Genomic DNA, 19535 nt, shown 5'->3' with positions numbered 1-19535 from the left:
AGCCTCTTCGGCAGGAATGGTCAATACGGAATCAGCGGCGCAGTTAGCTTAACTAGAGACACGTGCAAGATGCGCTTCTTTTTTATCCCGCGCGCGTTGGAGAAACGTGGGGAATTCCAAGAAAAACCTAAAGAAAATGTGTCTGTCCCCAACCAAACATGACGTCATTAAAAATCGCGTGACCATGACGTTACAACCATGACGTCACATTTTTTGACCAATCAGCTTTTCCAGCCTACCGACCCGCAAACGCTTGTAATACGACGCGACGAGGCCAACGAGGCTCCGTCGAGAGGAGTCGGCGGAGGAAGGCGCCAAATTGTCCTTCGAGCAGCTGCATCGCTCCTGCCGATTTCTGTCGTCTTTCAGCGCAGCGTGTCTGACTACCGGCTTTGTCGTTCGACGGAGTGCTCATTCAGACTGAAAAGTCGTGAGTTGGGGGACTGTGTTGCTTTTTATTGAGCGCATTCTGCTGCACAGGAAGGATTTGAACAAAGGAAGAGTGAAAACTGCTGCGCGCTGCTGTCGAATGCTGGTCATGATGTGGCCCTTTCATCATTTTTAGAACTCTTTTGTACTGAACGTAGTACCGATGCAGGAAATGGTGCGCCTAATGCCTTTGTTACCCATTCTGCTTCGTGAACATTGAATCAACACATGGTCGACAGCATCGCTTGGGACGCGAATTCTTTTAAAATATAAACACTTTCATGTCGGAACTAATTCGACTGTACTCTGATGTTAAATGTAAAGATGTGTTGCGGGTGCACTCGTGCGTACGTAGACTGTGCGAGTTTTCGCCGCACATTGCACGGCTGCGATCAAAGATGCATGCAGACACAAAACTTCAAAATTGCGCTTCATGCTAGCTATCTGAGCGTTCAGAGCAGCTTCTTGTGTTTCGGCTGGGTAGCAAACTATTTACCCATCCTATCTTTCTTAGGCACACATTATTTATTAGATACTAGTTGTGGCATACTGAGCACAGAAAAGTGATTGCTTTCTGCTGCGTTACAATGATGTAGCTTTTGTTTTCCACGTACTCTGCAGCTAGGAAACTTGCAGCCTTCTCTACAGCACACCTTGTAAAAAGCTTTAATAATAAACTTCAAGATGCTGCCACTCAGAGTATGAAAATATGAGTGCGTATGAAATATAAAGAGGCTAACCTTTTCAAGCAAGAAAACATAGGGAGGTAATGCTGCACTTTTTTTGTTGGAGAAAGTAACCGAGCCCTTTTATTTGGAAAACGCTTTCTCTAGACTTTTGGTCACTGGGAGCTTGATTCTTATAAGCTCTGCATGTCCTGTGCATAGCTTATAGGCAGATCGTATATGGCTTGGGCTTCCTGCAGCTGCATGTTGTCCGACACTGCCGTTTCATACTAAAAAAGCTGCAGTGAAAGAGTCATTGCATTTGTGTCATGGCTTGTCTTGATGTAAATTAACGTTTTGCACCAATTAAAAAGAGGAGGTTCTAACCCTTCAATGAAATGCAGCGAAAAAAAGGGTTGTCCTTTCCTTGACTGTAGCATCATTCAGTGAGAGATGAAGAAACTTAAGTGTCACTTCAGACCGGTGTAAACATACAGCAGAATGGGAGCATCGGGCTGCAAGAGTGGTTACTTGCTCAGACAAGGAGAATCCACCTGCAGTGTAAAGAGTTCACTTGAGTCCTTCATGCTATCATTCTTTAAAGAGAGATTAGGCAGTTTTTGGATGCATTCTTATTGGACCCATTTAGGTTGGGTACCGGAGGGCTGAAGTGGTTGTAAGACTCCTTCAAGCAGTGTGCTGCTGGGGAACTTATTCACTGCAAGGCATCGCACTAGAGCAGTTTCAGTGCGCTGCTCCTGGCAGCTGCTCTTGCACATTGGTGAATAGCCTCTGCAGAGCGACGTTTTTTAACCCTTTAACCAGCAGCCCAGGGCTGTACTGTTTGATGGGAGATCGTACCAACGTCCCCAGAGACGAGTGACACTTGTCCGGCCTGATGTTGCACTGCTCCCACTGCCAAAGACAAGTTATGGCCGGTAATTGCATTGGTTGCAGTTTTCAAATCTGAAGGGTGGTAGTTGTCCTTGAAATGCGTTTTGCACCTGTAGCTTGTTTTTAAGCCTGACAAGTCACTTTTGCCAATAATTTCTAAATAATTTGTTAGTTGGTACGTTTTTTTTTGGAATTAATTTGGTGATTAAAAGGTTATCCCTCGAGCGCATTTTTTTGCAAAATTAACATATTTAGCAAACAACAATGTTTTTTTTTTTGTTTCTTATAGACCTCCTTCACCCCGTGACGTCATGAAGATGCGGTGACGCTGATGTCAGCAGTGACTTTCGCATGGTAGGTAAAACAGATTCTGCCTGCCTGTGCATAATGCAGCTGCCGCAGCTACTGGCGGCTACATCATGCCTGCGCACTGCAGAAGCAGCATGTATTGACCAGCTGTGTCAATGGTGGATCCGCGTAGTAGCATAAAATTTAAGTTAGCCTTGATAGGTTTTAAATACTAGCTGCCGCGGTGGCTGAGTTGTTATGGCGCTCGACTGCTGGTTCGAAAAACGTGGGTTCGATCCCGGCCGCGGTAGTTGAATTTCGATGGAGGCGAAATTCTAGAGGCGCCGCCCATGTACTGTGCGATGTCAGTGCACGTTAAAGAACCCCCGGGTGGTCGAAATTTCCGGAGCCCTTCACAATGGCGTCCCGCATATCCTGAGGCGCTTTGGGACGTTAAACCCCATAAACCAAACCTGTTCACATTGCTTGTCAATTTAATCGTCCTGCACTGTTAATTTTCACATTGTCAGTATGGATATTCATCTGTGTAACAAAAAGTTTGCGATCTCAATTTCTTCATTATCAATTTGAACCTGAGAGTATGGTGGAATCCTGTCTGGCAGTCAGTGGAATGCATTAAAACAAACACAGATGCCATCAGCTGAGTTAAAAAAAATTGAGTGTCGGTTCCCATTACGGGGGATTTGTTGAAGGTTTACAACACCCTGTGCTATTTTCTAATTACTGTTTTGAAAAAAAAAAATGTAATGCTCTCTTGTTCTTTTTGCATGAAGAAACCATTTACTGCATTCATGATTCAGTAAGTTTCAAGCAGGTGATAAGACTATCACTTTAATCGCTTCAAGTTGTCGAAATGTCTTTACAGCCTCAGCTCACCTTATTCAAATAACACAAATATTGTTTTCATTGTATTTTTGCAGCATATGGTGTGCGTTGTGTTATGACACATCTTCATTTACTTGCTTTCACAACAGTGTCCTGTGGCTGTTTCCTTGACCCCGTCGAACTGCTTATGTATTCCTGGTGTTCCGTTAAACAGTTCGGCGGTTTATATATGCCGTTCACTCATAGAAGCAAAAAGTTCTTTCTGGGGCCCTGCCAAAGTGGGAGTCTTTCATCGCTCGTCAGGTTGCTGACCTTGCCGCCAAGGTTAGGACATTTTAATGCATCAGCCTTTGCCCAAGTTCTCACCGACGCCTGCATACACTGGGTCGGTGCTGTCCAAGCTTTACAACAGCAGAGCCATGAACGCGTCATTGGTTATGTCGGCTGTTGAGTAAAAAAAAATACCACGGAAGTTAGTGTTCGGTGCTTGTGTGGGCTGCTACTGAATTTTGCTGTTCTCTGTTCAGTAGGAATGTCACAGTTCTGACCAACCCACCATGGTCTTTGATAGCTTTCTTCGCTAGCAGGCGGCATGGTCCAACATAGTCATCAGGCTTTGTGCATACAAGGCTACCCTACTTACTTGAATCTAGGCCGAGCCCGATTCTAAGCCAACCCCCTAAAGTCCGAAGCCAACAAAAAAAAGTATATTACCTAGAATGTAGGCCGAACAAAAAAATTGAGGACAGCGTTCACAAAATGCAAACAGCATTTATTGAATCTGAACGTGCAGAGCTCATTCAACGTCGTCGTCGCTGCTACTCGTCGCTGTGTTCCTTGTCACTGTCACTTTCAAACAGTGCACTATCAAACAGTGCACTATCTTCGGTGCCGTCAAGCGCATTAGATATGCTGCACTTTTTAAAGGCGCACATGATCAAGTACCTGGGATGTCGTCCCACGCTGCAGCTACCCAGCCCGCCAGCTGCGACAGCGATATACGTTTGATGCGACCCGTTGCTGTTAGCATGTGGCCTTCGTCAGTCAACCAGTCCATGTAATATTTCCGCAGACGATCCTTGAAAGTTTTGTTGATGCAGACATCATGTGGCTGCAACTGGCCCATCATGCCGCCCAGTATGATGGCAAGGTCCGTGTTTGCTTGGGCAAGGGCAGCATTCATGTTGTCGGTCAAGTGCCCACGGTAAGAGTCAACGACAAGGAGCGAGTTCTTTGTCAGAAGGGCCCCTGGACGCCGTCGCCACACAATCTTAACCCACTCTTCCACCATCGCACCCGTCATCCACCTGTTCTCATTTGCCCGCACAATGACATTTCTTGGGATAGTTTCTCGAGCAGGCAGTGTCTTCCTTTTAAATATCATATAAGAAGGGAGTTTATGTCCATTAGCTGTGCAGCACAGCATCACAGTTGCGCACTGCTTCTCTTAGCCCGCAGAGCGCACCTTCACCTCTTTGGCACCCTTTTCATTCACAGTGTACGCCACTGGCAGATCAAAATACATAGCCGTCTGGTCGGCATTGCCCATTGACCCAAGTTTGGAGCCTGCCACTTCTCTTTCGCAGCACGTAGCGCTGAAAAGCTATCAGCTTTTCTTCAAAATCGCTGATTGAAGTGCGACGTCGGAGGCTGAAGCCAAAGCGCTTCATGAATTTCTGAAGCCAGCCACGGCTGGCTTTGAAATCCTTTGGTGTTAGGCCTCGCTCCTTCAAAAGTTCCCTAGCTTTCGCTTGGAGCGCTTCTGTTGTCACTGGAAGGGTAGCTGCTCTCTGCGCCCGAACAAAGTCGGCCAAAACTGTCTCCACTTCATGGTGACGGCCTTTCTTTGGTCCGCTAAATGCCATCCTCGCTGCGGCGCGCGTGAAAAGCTGCTGTTGTTGTCCCCCCCAACGGCGAACGTTTTTCTCGTCGACGCCGAAGTCCCGCCTGGCTTGAAGGTTCGACGATGCCTCTGTGGCTATCACAACTTTTTGCTTGAAAGAGGCACTGTAATGGCATCTCCTGCTTTGTGCCATCGTGATAACACCACGCCGCGCACCGATACGGCCGACACGACACAAGTCAAAATGGCGACCTCGCTTGTGTACGGTTGGCTAGTAGCGGCTGCGATACTGACTTTTCTAGATGTTTAGCTGTGCACCATATTTAGCAGTTTCAATGAAAAACTGGCGCATTTTTTAAAATCCTCGAATCTAAGCCGACCCTAGAGTTTGAAATATGATTGTTTGAAAAAAACTATCGACCTAGATTCGAATAAATGTGGTATTTGTTCGCCATCACGCACAAATCCGGACGTCTGCTCCCCATTGCAGGCTGCTTTCCTTGTCACCTGGAGTAGCGTGACTCGAGTGAGACCAATTTTGTTCACTGCCTTTTTGCCGTATTAGACTTTATCAACATCGCCCATGAACAGCATCGTGATTCATCATACAACTGCTAATTAATGGCTTCGACTCTGCAAACTAAAATCCCTACCTGTATTTGGCGCTCTACCATGCCCGATCTTCGCACCATTCACTTCGACGTGCCTTATTTGCTGCTTGCGGTGCTCCGCTGGCCCTGCTTGGCGTCTTGCAGTTGTACACCATGGGCCATCCTGGCGTGACACGCACGTACGATCGGGAGCGCGGCCCTTTCTTTAGGCCCAGTTTGTTCTGTCAACCTGTTGACATTTCCGGGGACCTTTATATCACTTTGGTCTCTACCTTCTTGCACCTTTCCAAACATTCCGCTGAGGTGGTAAGTGCATTGCCAGTGTCACTGATTATGCACGAGTCGTTAGCCGCAAGTTGCGCTACCGATGTTGCAGACTTTTTTTTTTTTTCTAGATATCTATCGTGCTTCATGACCAATATATGGATCGAGGCTCCTGGTTTCTCTCAAAAGCTGTCGATGACATCCACTTGTGTTCCAAACAACACAAACTGACCTCAGCCTATCATCCGCAGAGCTACTGGCATTACTGAATGTCTCAGCCAAACACTGATCTATATGCTCTGTATGTACAGGTGCTGTCAGGTAAATGGAAGGCATGACAACGTGGCAAACCATGCCGCAATGCTTTCTAACGCCGGCTCGTATAACTGATTAGCTCGGCTGTCAGGAATTGGTGCACAGTATCAGCAGACCCTTATCTTGTGTGTCTGGCAATCACTTTCAGCGGCGAGAAAGGGTGCTTGTTGCTTTTAAATTGGAACACCAGGGATTTCTTTTGTGCTAGCTGGGGTGCCTTTTAAGACTAGTACGTGCAGTTCGAAGTTGGTCGGCAGCTGGCACATGCCAATAGCTCGCACGAGTTGCCTTGCCAAACGTTTTTAAAGTGTGCTAAATATTAAATATATTTTTATGCTTTAATTGCACGAATTTCTTGACGTCCACCGATGTGGATTTAAAAAAGCTTGTTGTACAAATGACCACCTCGTCCATCTTGAAAACACAGTCCATGAAGCATTCAGACACAAATAATACTGTCTGGCCATATGTTTTACTTGGGAAAGGCTTACAAAACCACCTGGAGGTTTGAGATTCTTCAGGACCTAGTGGATTTAGGTATCCATGCCAGGGTGCTTAACTGTATGGAAGACTTTCTTTCTGACCATTCATTTCCTGTATGCCTAGGTTCCATCCTTTCGAGAAAATTCATTCAGGAAAATGGGGTACCACAAGGGTTGCATTCTAAGTGCCACGCTCTTTATTGTAAAAATGAATTTCATAATGAAAATAATTCCAAAGTCCATCATGTTTTCCGTTTATGTTCATACGGTGGCTCAGCTGGCAAAGGACAGAGTTAATTGGAGAGAGATGAGAGAGGCGTCTGCCCTGCAGTGGATGTACCCATGCAGATGATGATTATGAAATCGCATGCACATCCTCCAGCACATCAACATGCGAGAGACAGATACAACTCACACTGAACAGACTAGCGATTTGGGCAGACAAAAATAATTTTAAGTTTTCTCCACAAAAAAAACAGTAGCCGTTTTTTTTTTTTCACTCAAAAAAGGCTTGCAGAACAACCCCACACTACACCTGAATGAAACATACCACCAGTGAAAAAAAGAACATAAGTTTTTAGGCATAATGTTTGACGAAAACTCACATTTCTGATGCACTAAACGCATTAAAAAAGAAAGCCCCTCAATCTCTGAACATCCTTGAAGGAAAATTGCCAAAATCTGATAGAGCATGCCTTCTGCATATTTCACTCATTTTTACATTTCTCCTTAGATTTTGGGTGCGTTATGTACGGTTCAGCAAGGCAGTTGAACCTAAAAAAATTAGATCCAATACATTACTCAGGCCTGCTTGTCTTGTGAGAATATCCCCCATATTTAACTTCTATGTAGAAACAAATCAACCCCGATTTGAAATTAGATCAACTGCTTTGGCTTCTGCATATGTCCTTAAAGTAAGACCTCTACCAAAACACATCTGCTGTTCAGTTCTGACAAAACGTCCGTCTACAATGATATTCACCAAGGAACCTCAAGCTACCAGACCACTGGTCTTGCGATTCGAAGAGATGGGCCAGGACACATTACGTGACATTGCCCGAAGAAGGGATCCACTGTCAAATTTCGATGGAGGCGAAAAGAGGCTCGTGTACTGTGTGATGTCTGTGCGCGTTAAAGAACCCCAGGTGGTTGAAATTTCCGGAGCCCTTCACTACAGTGTCTCTCATAGCCTCAGTTGCTTTGGGACGCTAAACCCCATAAACCAACCAACCAACCGAAATCATTTCTGCCAACAGCTTGCTTTAGGGGAGCAGTTTTACTAATTATGACGTGAGCATTCATGGCGCTTGGTGGTAGCTTGGCCTCCAGGTCTCCATCTCCAGCCTGTGACAAACTTTTATGGATGCAGGGGTGGAAGTGCTGCGCCAATTGCGCCATTCTGTGCCAATTTGATCTCCTGCGCCAAGCTGCGCCTAAACGGCAATTTACTCCCACTGCAAGTATACAGAGCCAAATTTAGCCGAGTGTTAATGTCGGCTGGGCAACACTGGGTGCTCCCTACGAAACGGAAGCAACTGCATTGGCATCGACAGTTGGGTTCGCTCGGTTCCATGGAGGGAGGAAAATTTTTCCTCTAAGCTCAGTTCGCTGGTGTCCCTGCACGTGGCGGCCGGCACGGCAGTCACGAGAGGCTTGCACAAGCATGAGTAAAAGTAAGTACTTTTAACTATTATCTGGTAATATAGTTTGAGTGTGGGCGGTATTGTGAACTTACCTCACTTAGCAAGCTGTATTTATTGTGCGGACAACGAGACGTTCACTCGCATCATTTGTGCGCTTTTTTCAGTAATTTAGAACTCCAGAAAGAGATGCGGAGATTTCGCGATCCCCGCGGGATGGTATGATGCCGCGTTCGCAGCTCTAAGCAATAAGCGCGCAACGATACAATCGCAGAGCCAGCAGTCCGGAGCCAGTGGAAATAAACGGCGTCCTGGCGATAGGCCCGGCTGACTAGCGGCAAACCGAACTACCAGAGGTTCGGTTGTTTTGGATTCCGGACACCTTGTATTGGAACGCAACCGCCAGCGCGAGTGGGCTGGGTAAACAGCGCGCGAATAGAATTTTCTTTACCGGAACTAATTTAACAAACGAATTACGAACTTCTTACACGTGGAGCTGCTAAGGGATGGGCACCGGGCTTACTACCCGTCAAGCTCGCATTTAGCACGCAGCAGTGATGACATTGCTTTGGCTTGGCCTGGCCAGCTGCGTGGTTACATCTTCACAGCGGCGCGGCCGGCGACCCCACGCTGCTCTCACCTTTCACAGCCGCACACGGCAAAGCGTTCGCTCCGATCTTCCACTGCGTGCACCCGCGTGCACTCTGTTGCATTTTTTTCATATATGCTTGTGTAATAAATTCCGGGTGCGCATTTTCGCGAGGGCGCAAATTATGCGAGTGAATAGGGTAAGTTAGGCCCCTCCTTGGTCCTGACACAGTATATTCGAGATTCTGCTGCACTCTTTTGGTGGTTTGGTTGTGGCTATTAAAAAGTTATGCAGAACTGAAAGGCTTTAAAGTTTACCAAGCAAGTCCTGTCGCTCGAATTCTCGGCGCAGTGTTATGTGACAATCGGGCGAACAGTGCAGGTCCTTTTTCTTTATAGTTCTCACTGGAATAATGCAATTAAGTGGATTGAGTGGGACAAATTTTGGTATCAAACCTATTTGTATACTTGTTTCTGTGGTGAGCGAACTGACACTTGTTGCTGGTTTTGTTTGAAGACAGTTTTTGATTCGTGGCTTTTTTTTTTCTTTTGTCTAGAGCGGTGCACTAAGCTAAACACCGATGTGTTAAGGAAAAAGGACTCCAATGGAGATTTAATATCACTCTGGTGTCGACCAACTTCTAAGGACAGCGATGCCTTTTGTACGCTTTGCTGCACCACTGTGCATTGCGGGCAACATGGCACTGCAGCGGTATACCGCCATGCGAGCTCTCAGAAGCACATTGCACAAGCGAAAAGAAATCGCAATGCAGAAGGTGTTCTTACCAAGAGTTCAAAGGTTCAAAGCACTCTGGACCAACACAGTGCGACTGCAACGTCACTTCAAGAAAAGGTCACAAGAGCAGAAACTCTTTTTGCCCTCTCCGTGGTAGCAAACAACATCCCCTACACATATGGAGACGCAGCAACAGCGACATACCGTCACATGTTTCCGGATTCAGAAACAGCGAAAGGCTTCCAGTGTGGACGCAAGAAACTTTCGTACATTATTTCTGATGGCCTGGGGCCATATTTCAAGGCAAAAGTAATCCAAGAGCTTGACATGCCCGACACATTCTATACCATCATGATTGATGAGTCCCCAATCCCTGAGGCCAAGGTGCAGCAGCTGGACGTGCTTGTCCGCTACTACTCTACCAGCACTGAGAATGTTGTGGTGGAGCATCTCCAGTCCTTCCATTTGGGCCATGCGAGCGCTGATCAGCTGTTTTCCTGCATTGAGGATGCCCTCAGTGACGTTCGCAAGAAGAACATGGTATGTTTTTACAGTGATGGCCCTAACGTAATGAAAAGCCTTAAGCGAAGGCTAAAGAAGGAAGTGAGCCCAGACATGGTTGACATCGGTGAATGCGGCCTCCACAAAGTTCACAACGCTTTTGCTGCTGGGCTGGATATGTTCTGTGCAGAAGTGGAGTCTCTTGCAACTGATGTTCACTACTACTTCAAGTTTGCCACAAGGCACGCGGACATGAAGGAGCTGCTGAGTGATCTAGGACTGCCCCAACTAGAGTTTTTGCGGCACGTTAACAGCAGATGGCTGACACTGCTTCCTAGTGTCGAGCGGATACTAAAGTCATTTGATGCCCTCAAGGCATTCTTCTCCAAATCTGGACAGCCAAGGTGCTCATCTATGAGGCACGGTCGTCTGTCATCTGCGTTTTGTGACAAAACACTGCGAGCAAAGTTATTTTTCCTTCAAAACGCTGCTCAGATATTTGACAGATTTCAAACGCTCTTCCAAAGCAAGGACCCTCTCCTGCATGTTTTCTATGATGAGATGTTGGTTCTCGTGAAACAGGTCCTTGGGAGGTTTCTGCGCCAAGAGTCATTTGCAGGTGCTACTGGCTCACAACTGAAAGAACTTGATGTAGAGTCCTCTGAAAATTGGAAGGCAAAACCTGAAATTGGCCTCGACACGGAGCAGTCAATGAAACTGTGGAATCCTACTGAGAAGAAGGCATTTTACATCAAGGCAAGAGCCTTTTACATAGCTTGTGCAAAGTACCTGATCACGAGGCTGCCACTGGACAACAAGCTGTTGTTTCATTTAAGGTTTTTAAACCCAGACACAAAAGGGAATTCTTTCACATCGTCACTGCGCTATGTGGCTAACGCACTGCCTCAGGTCATTCCACCCTGCGATGTGTCATCCCTCACTGATGAGTGGAATTCGCTTATGTGCGAAACCAGTGACTGGGAACTGTCTCCTAATGTGGTCACCCATTGGTCAAGTGTGTTTGCATTACAGACACCTGCTGGTCAGGCTAAGTATCCAAGGATTACTAAGCTTGTCAAAGCAGCCCTTTCATTACCTCACGGAAATGCCGATTGTGAACGAGGATTTAGTGAGAACAAACAAGCACTCCACCATCGAAGTACTTTGTCCATAACAAGCATTTCCAGCCTTCGTCAAACCAAGGCGTTCATGAAGCGGTACAGTGGAGATGCTACAAAGGTGTCTTTGACCAGGGACATTCTCAGGAATGTCGAAAAGTCTTACAAGGTGTACCGGGAGCGAATCGAAGAAGAAAAGACAGCAACGTCCCAGAAGCGAAAGCATGAGGAGGAGGAGCCAACAGAAGTATGTGAGCGAAATAAGCTGATGGACGAGAAGTCTAGCCTCCAGCAGCGACTGTCATCTCCCAAAGCTCTACTTGCAAGTGCACAAGAGCTTATAACCAAAGGTGTGGCTGACAGGGACATGGACAAGGTAGAGAGTGGCAATATTTTGCTGTATGATGTGAACTCTAAACTGCCTTCTGTGATAGAACGAATCAAAACGGTTGACTCAGCTCTTCAGTCTATGAAGGCCAACTGAATCTTCATGTGATGTTTTTGTGCAAACCCCATTACAGAGATCTCTTCATGTTCCTAATGTTAATTGGCAAGGTCTTTGCCTTTTATATGGCAGTAGCTAGTTCTAGTCCACTTTGCTTCTCCAGTCTATGAAGGCCAACTGAATCTTCGTTATGTGATGTTTTTGTGCAAACCGATTACAGAGCTCTTTTCATGTTTCTAATGTTAATCGGCAAGGTCTTTGCATTTTATATGGCAGTAGCTAGTTCTAGTCCACTTTGCTTCTAGTCATTATATTTGCTGCAAGCCAGTTACCACCTTTGATGCAATTTTTACTTGCTTTCTCTTATACATTCAGTAGTAAACTAGTCTGAAATAGTTAACCTTAATTGTCACAGCTAATTATTGTCATTGTCATATATGGGGTGGTTTTGCACTGAAGTGCTCTGGGTTTGTTGACACAAATAAAACTGTCGCCATTATGTTGTTGTTTTCTCTTTTTCTGAACTGAAATTAATAACATCTAATGTACTGCTGCTACTGTTTGTTGTAGCTGCCACATGTCTATTTTTTTTTCATGAACTGTAGCAAATATCTTTAGAACAATTGCAGTCCTTTTCATGAATTCTGGCCTGTGGGATCCGTGATCAATATTTATGCAATTTTTGGTCCAGTTGCAAACAAAATTGCTCTCAGTCGCATTTAAATGTCGCCATTCTGCTCCAAAGTGCTCCAAAATAGCCTAAAAATTGCTCCAAACTTGCTCCAAAATGGGACTTTTGCTGCTCCAAAGCTGCTCCAAAATAAGACTTTTGCTGCTCCCATGCCTGCTCCAAAAAGTTGGAGCCTGCTTCCACCCCTGTGGATGCAGCGATGAAGCTACTGCAACATACTTGCATGCAGAATGCATCAGTTGTGTTGCTTCTTGTATGCGTGCTGCTTCCACCTCTCAGCAGCATAGAATTTGGAGGATCGACTGGAGAACACACCATGTGACCAGCTGGGCCAGCAAGGTATATCATGTGACTTGCAGTCAAGTTCTCGGATAGCTGCCATTGGTTGATCATCACTGACTGTGCGCAGTTTCGCTTTCAGTGCTGGCGCTCATTCGCGCTCACGTCATGAAATGGCACCTGTGCATCACTGCAGCTTGTCTGTGTGAGCTTAGCCGGTGGTTTCAATGCCTTTTATTGCTTTTTGTTTAGGATGCCATGCTTTATTTATTTCGTTACCCTCAGGGCACAAGGGCATTACAGAGGAGAGTGGGTTATATACGAAAGTGAAACAAAAATACAGCAGTATATATACATATAATGAAATCTAAATGAGTCTCACTGAAAAAGTAAAAGTTTGTATCAGAACAGTAAAACAAGACAAATATAAAAAAACCAGGTGAGCATACACGGCATAACGACAACTTTTGTGAGGATGATAAAAAGAAAGCTATAGAAGGTATCGCACTCAAAAAGCATTAACATGCGTATATACAGAACAAAGAGAACGGCTGTTTTAGAAAGATTGGCTGGATCAAAAAATTCACTACAAAAAAGTGAAAAAAATTGGAGGACGCTTAAGCTTCGCCTTTTAAGAGTGAGACGCGACAGCATATGTTGCAGCGCTGCTAGGGACTCCATGGAACACCATCGCCTGTTCGGTGCGACGCCTTGCGCGTTGGACAAATCGTTTGGAGTCTCTACGAGGCCTCTCAAAACAGCCCTTCTGCCGCTCAAAGAGATCACGAATGGGCTGCAGTGGCTCTGCTCCCCAAATGGGTCGTTGTGTGTCTCCGTTGTGATTGTGATTTTAGAGGAAAAGAAAGGTGCAGTAACCGTCTTGCATATCGGTCGACACCTCAACCATGGCATGAGGGAAGGAAGGAAGTTTGTAGTAAAAAAACAGAGGGGCTGTAATGGAGGTCTGCATTTCTGTTGGCATCGCATTCGTACATGGACGCATACATCGCAGGTGCTCGGGCGGTACAGGTTCCATGAACCATCGCACAAAACATGACGCACACAGGTCGGGTCGCCGCTGCCTGCCTGCCTGAAGTCTGAAGCCCGAAGAGGTCGCGAAGGGTTGCACCGACACTTCCGCCCACAGGGGCGAAACCGTTCTGCTATCACCAGGCTCCGCGTTCAGACCAGTTGACGTCTTCAATGATTTCATCTGCCAGTCCTCCGAATTCAAATCTGCAACCCCTGTGCGATGTCAGTGCATGTTAAAGAACCCCAGGTCGCCGAAAATACAGAAGCCCTTCACTATGGCGTCCCTCATAGCCTGAGTTGTTTTGGAACGTAGAACTCTATAAGCCCAAACTCAAACCGAACATGGTCATAACACTGCCTATCGTACCTCAGCGCTAACTATGCGCATTTACTTTCATCTCTACAGCATAAATGGCGCTGCTTTGCCACAGGTCATGGCAGTCAATTGAAATGCTTTATAGAGTAGAATGCAATTGTTATTGGGTCCAGTTTCAAAATTCGCATGCTAATAATTACTCTTGTGCGCTTCAGTACACAGACACTTCACGAAGTCAAAAACTACAATGCATTCACTAGGTTGACTTTTATTCTGTTAGAACCAATGTGCTCGCCTCACAGTCTGAAGGACATGGGTTCGGTTCCCTTTATCCCCGCAAAATTTTGTATTTGTAGATTCTCAAGTTACAATGCCAGCAACGACAATGCCAACATCGGCTTTTCTGCAACACGGGGCCCTTAACACTATTGTGTTAAAATGACAGTGGTGCAGTTTCCTGGGTTTATGACAGCAGCAGGTTAGTCACTGCAGACCTGAATGCAGAATTATCAGAAATTTCAAAGATAGGTCCCGGAAGGTGATTCCAACTTATTGACCTATTTGGCCTGAATGGATTGTAAAAGGGGCATGAAGGAATACCAAATTTAAGGCAATGGTTGATGCGATGTGAAAACTTAATGCAGTATTATCATTTTATTTTTAAGAATGGGGGTTAAGAATGGAATAGGTAAAGACTGAATACTTTTCTACGTTTTGACAGCAGGGATAATGATAAGCTTGCTTTCATAGCAGCGACACTGGAGTTGTGGCTATAATTTGAAAGAATGAAACGAGCCGCCCTGTTCTGGACATTTGCATGGCCGCTCAATGGAGGCGCACTAGCTGCGGCTCGTCGCGTCGCCCGAAAGAGCTGTGTTACGCCCAGTTCTCATCGCCACCGCCGCGGCGGCACCGCCTCATGACGAGTCCGGGAGGAGAGTTGCACGCAGTGGCCATGGCTGTGTTTTTGTTTAGGCGTCTGCGCAGTCGGTGATTGATAACTTTAAGATTCGTGAGTTGCGTTTCACACATTATGGTGATGCCAAATGCAAGTTTGCTCTTGATAGCGTGATAGCGGCATGTCGCCACCACTGCGCTTTTCCGACTCTCACGTAGACTTGCGCTTTGCCGAGCGATAACCCATTCCGTTACGGGTGTTTCGGCCACTGTAATAACTTATTGCATATTGCAATGTTTAACTCGGGACAGTGTTTGCAGCCAATTATTAGTTTGGTTAGAAACGCTTTGCAAAGATCCTTGGTGTGACTGCGGCCTTCTCTCTTGCAAATAAGCTCCAGACATAGCTCAAAATAGGGAAGAAGGGATAAAACCAGCATGTTACATAGCTTGCTGCTTCTGAACTCTGGTCACTTTATCACCTTGCTAACAAATGTGCATGTAAGCTTGCACAACACATCTACTTCCATTTTCGGGTACCTCAGGCGTAATAATAATGATAATAATTGGTTTTTTGGGGAAAGGAAATGGTGCAGTATTTGTCTCATATATCATTGGACACCTGAACTGGGTTGTAAGGGAAGGGATAAAGGAGGGAGTGAAAGGAGAAAGGAAGAAAGAGGTGCCGCATTGGAGGGCTCCGAAATAATTACCACCTGAGGATCTTTAACGTGCACTGACATTGCACAGCACACGGGCGCGTTAACGTTTTACCTCCATAAAAACACAGCCGCCGCGGGGGGGTTGGAACCTGAGAACTCCGGATCAGTAGCCGAGTGCCCTAACCACTGAGCTACCTCAGGCGTCCATCATCAAGATTCTTGATAAGACCATAAATTGCTTCAGTTGGCTTTGTGACCTGCAGTAGTTTTGCAGGAGTCACAAGGCACCTGAAAAAGAAGGGGGACTAACAAAAATAAAATTAGTGACACACTAAAGATTTAAACTTCGGTTATATATAAAATAATGAAAACAAGGTAGGCACTGAAAACAACAGCTAAAGTAAAAAAAAGTTTCATGCAATTTTGTAAAAATATTCATACCTTCTCCTCACATGCACGGGTAAGGTAATCGGCCAAGTTTGCAATTGATGCTGACTCTATGTCAGCTGCTGGTTCACATCACACATGAATGAATCCAAGCTCACTCGAAAGCTCCCTCACAGTAGATGTGATAGCATCCGGCAAGGTATGGCTTTTGTAATCTTGAATGCCAAGTTTTACAGCTGGCTTTATCTCAGAGTTTGGAGGTGCATTTGCAGACTTTGATGCTTCCTTCTAAGATGCCAACCTGCACAAAGCATGGCAAAATATGTGTATAGTCTCCGTTGGTTATTTATGATACCTTCAGTATTTTCTCTGATGTGAAAACTGTAGCCCTTGCATCAGCTTTGTCGTTCTCGCTTTTGAATTGCCTTAGGCCACTGAAAAGCGATTCTGCAGGATTGCTGATGAGGGCCTATGTTAGGACTCATCAGAAGCTGAAAATAAAAGGTTCGGTTAAATGCAATGCACTAGTAAGGCACACAGAACACATTGTTGTAAAGATACTTGATGTGATCAAGAAGGTACTCAATTAGCGCCACTGTTGATCTGGTTGTCAAGGTTGTTGCTTCATTCGTTTCCTTGGTTAGCCTTTGCTTCGATGTGCCTCCTTGGGCCTGAATGTCTTCGACTTAGCAAACAAAGTCCAACTCTAATCAAGAGAGCCGCTTGTCATCCGACAGTTAGAATGGCTCCTCTTGGTGTCTCCTTGGCTTCACTGATGTGATGTTGTGCAAGGCATACCATTTTGATATCATTCTCATAAAAGGGGTCGTGGCGGGACTATCTTGAAACTCACATGCTTCAGGATGGCACTGTGGATTGTCCTGGAGGTACTGAAGTGTAGCCATCACAGGCGGGTAGAATATATCTGTTGCCCTGCACACCTTCTTTTTTTGAAGGTTTTTTGGCTCAACATGAGCCCGCATGAGGAACGTAACAGGTTTCACTAGAAGTTGGGTCTTAATGTCAGACACCTTCAAGTAGAATTCACCTCAATTGGCCTGCCCCTCATCTACCATTTGTTTTTCGAGGAAGTTCGTGCGGAGATCTTTTATCAAATGGTTTGGGTTGAACACCAAGAAAAGGAGGTCACTTTCCCTGAGAGGGTGAGGCATCACATGTAAAAGTGCGCTTTCCTCGGAAAGGCTTTTGAACAGGGCAACAATGATTTGGTGTTTGTCCGCAACAATTCTTGCAATGCGAAAGCCCACCTATTCAACTGAGTGCATGACTTCCATGGTCATTGAATGAAGCTTGTCATTTTTCAGACAGCGGGTGAAAAAATAATCCACTGGTATCATGTAAGGTATCGACAAACCTCTCAAAACAAAACACAACAGATGGTTTGCCACCTGACGGATTGTTGTTGAGAGCTCTGCAGAGCCCATCACCAAAAACTTTGTTGATTTAGCATTCATAATAACCTTTTGGGCTATAGACATTTCATCAATGATTAATAAGCAGTAAGCCTCTTGTGGTTTTCGTACTTCACACGACGATCTTTGATGAGGGATGTCACTCCAACTTCTCCTGTTGACTGGCAAACATACTTCTGCAGGTCGGTGCAGCTTAAAAGAGCTCTTGATCGAACGTGCCTGAGCGCGCTTTCCAAAGTATGCACTCTCTCAGAACAGGTTCACTGTACACTGTCTCTTGCTTGACAAGTTGATTTCTGGTGAAGAGAGTGGTTTTGGCTGATTTTAGTAACTTGTCCTGAATTGCCTTGTTTTCTTCATAACCTTGCAAGCGCTCTTTCATTTTGTCGTGCTCGGCTTGCAGTTTTTGCAGCTTTGATGAGTGATTTTCGATTTCAGTATGTGCTCAGTCCTCTTTGCATCCTCCATCATGCTCGTGAGATTAAACGCAGTCTGACAAGCCTCATCAACCTGCAAAACATTTTTGCTACCCATTTCCAACGTAGGCTGGCATGCATCCTCCTTCAACACGGTACTTTCACCGCTCTTTTTGTGCTCACTTCAAGAGCGACATCATGGTTACAATCAGAAAGGTGAGATCCACTCACATTTCGGTTCTCCCTGGAGCCGTCGCACTCAACTAAAGTTCTCTGAGCTGTGCCACTGTGCCATCAGCACAGCGTCAACTGTTTTCAAACTTGCTAGTTGCATGTAATGCAGGTAGTTCGGGAACACAGTAGGGATGGCTGACGGAAGCAGGATCCTCAGTTCTGTGTTCTTCCTGTAGTCATCATCTGTGAAGTGCAGTAAGCACACCAGTGACTTGTCACTCGGCTCCCACTGACTTCCTTTTCTGCCCGAGCCCTCCAGAGATACATTATTCAGCCATGCTGCTCGATGTTTTTGAATCACATGGGAACTCATGGTAACAGCTATTCTGATCTTTTCTTGCATTTGTGATGCACAGCTTCACGCAGCAGTTGCGTGGCATGGTGCCACATGCGCTGAGGCCACTGCTGACACGCACCGATGACACGTGCACGCAGAGCTAGCAGAACCACATGGTCATGCAAAGCAGTCACACCGAAAATATGTGGCAACACAGCCAGTGCATTCCTTCCGCGACGTGTGGCCGTCCTCCAGTAACTCTAGGCTGCCCGTCCCGGCGGCGCCTTGTCATGGAGTGGCAGCGCCTCCACGAAGAATGACGGCCGAAATTGTACCTTCTCTTAGCACACGCTTCCTCAGCCATTGAAGCGCAATGCGATGGGCCACATGAAGTGCGCCGCTTCCATTGAGCGGCCGTGCCAGTTGATAGACAAGCGTCTATTGAGTGAGATCCCAGGCAGATGCAGCATATTCAAATTTAGTACGAACTAATGATTTATAACGAAGTAATTTTACAGGACTAGAAGAAAGATAAAAATTGTGGTGTATGTAGCATGCGATTAGTGTTGTTGGTTATATAATCTATGTGCGTCTTCCAAGAGAGATTGTTCTGAAACTGGCAGTGGGTGAGGGAGGGGGGGGGGGGGGGGGGGGGGGACACGGAAGCTAGGAAATGCTTTTTGGTCTCCATGTTTGCGGTGAGTGTGGGTCATGCAAGTGTGGGGCTGAAATTACAGCGCCTCCTTGTTCACCCTAATTGAGTTGAGCTGCCGCGGTCATTTGTTGTATTTGAGATGCACTTGTTACGAACGAGGGTATCTGAGCAAAATCTGTAGTTATAACTACTACTTATTACGAACGGGGGTATCTGAGCAGTTGCTCAGATACCCTTGTTCGTAATAAGTAAGTAGTAGTTATAACTACAGATTGGACTTTTCGGTTTGAAGCGATAAAAAACCGATAAATATACGCTGAATTTAGTTTTTGAAATTCAGTTTTAACCGAAAATGGTCAGTATTCTTGGCATATGAGGCATAGCTAGCTGGCTGTTGAGTATGCATTACACTCAAAGTTGAAAATTTACTAAGTAAGGAAGCCAGGGGCATGCATGATGAGAAGGTGGCATTGTTGTATAAGCCACGCAGTTGTACAATATGAGACATTTTTTTCGGCTGTTTACACTCGTCTGTAGACTGGGAAGCACCACCTTCTCACCGCCTGCTATAGTCAGATACAACTCAAGAAC

The 19535-nt window shown here is 45.7% G+C and overlaps 2 protein-coding genes across 2 annotated transcripts in view; both read left to right on the top strand.

The window, feature by feature from the left end:
- Positions 1-260: 260 nt before the first annotated feature.
- The window catches only part of LOC144096713 (uncharacterized), a 57103-nt gene continuing 37828 nt past the window's right edge, over positions 261-19535 (top strand). The window contains exons 1-2 of the mRNA XM_077629555.1: positions 261-430; positions 2278-2342. The gene's annotated coding sequence lies outside the window, so the exon portion shown is untranslated. The remainder of the gene's footprint in view (positions 431-2277; positions 2343-19535) is intronic.
- Positions 7987-12544, top strand: LOC144096712 (uncharacterized). Its single transcript, XM_077629554.1, has 2 exons — positions 7987-8310; positions 9423-12544. Exons 1-2 carry the CDS (start codon positions 8301-8303, stop codon positions 11702-11704), a joined length of 2292 nt encoding a protein of 763 aa, XP_077485680.1. The 5' UTR covers positions 7987-8300; the 3' UTR covers positions 11705-12544.

The sequence above is a fragment of the Amblyomma americanum genome, chromosome 7 (genome assembly GCF_052857255.1).
Source record: "Amblyomma americanum isolate KBUSLIRL-KWMA chromosome 7, ASM5285725v1, whole genome shotgun sequence".
Lineage (NCBI taxonomy): Eukaryota > Metazoa > Arthropoda > Arachnida > Ixodida > Ixodidae > Amblyomma > Amblyomma americanum.
Note: the sequence above shows the minus strand (reverse complement) of the source record. Positions and strands in the feature narration are given on the sequence as shown.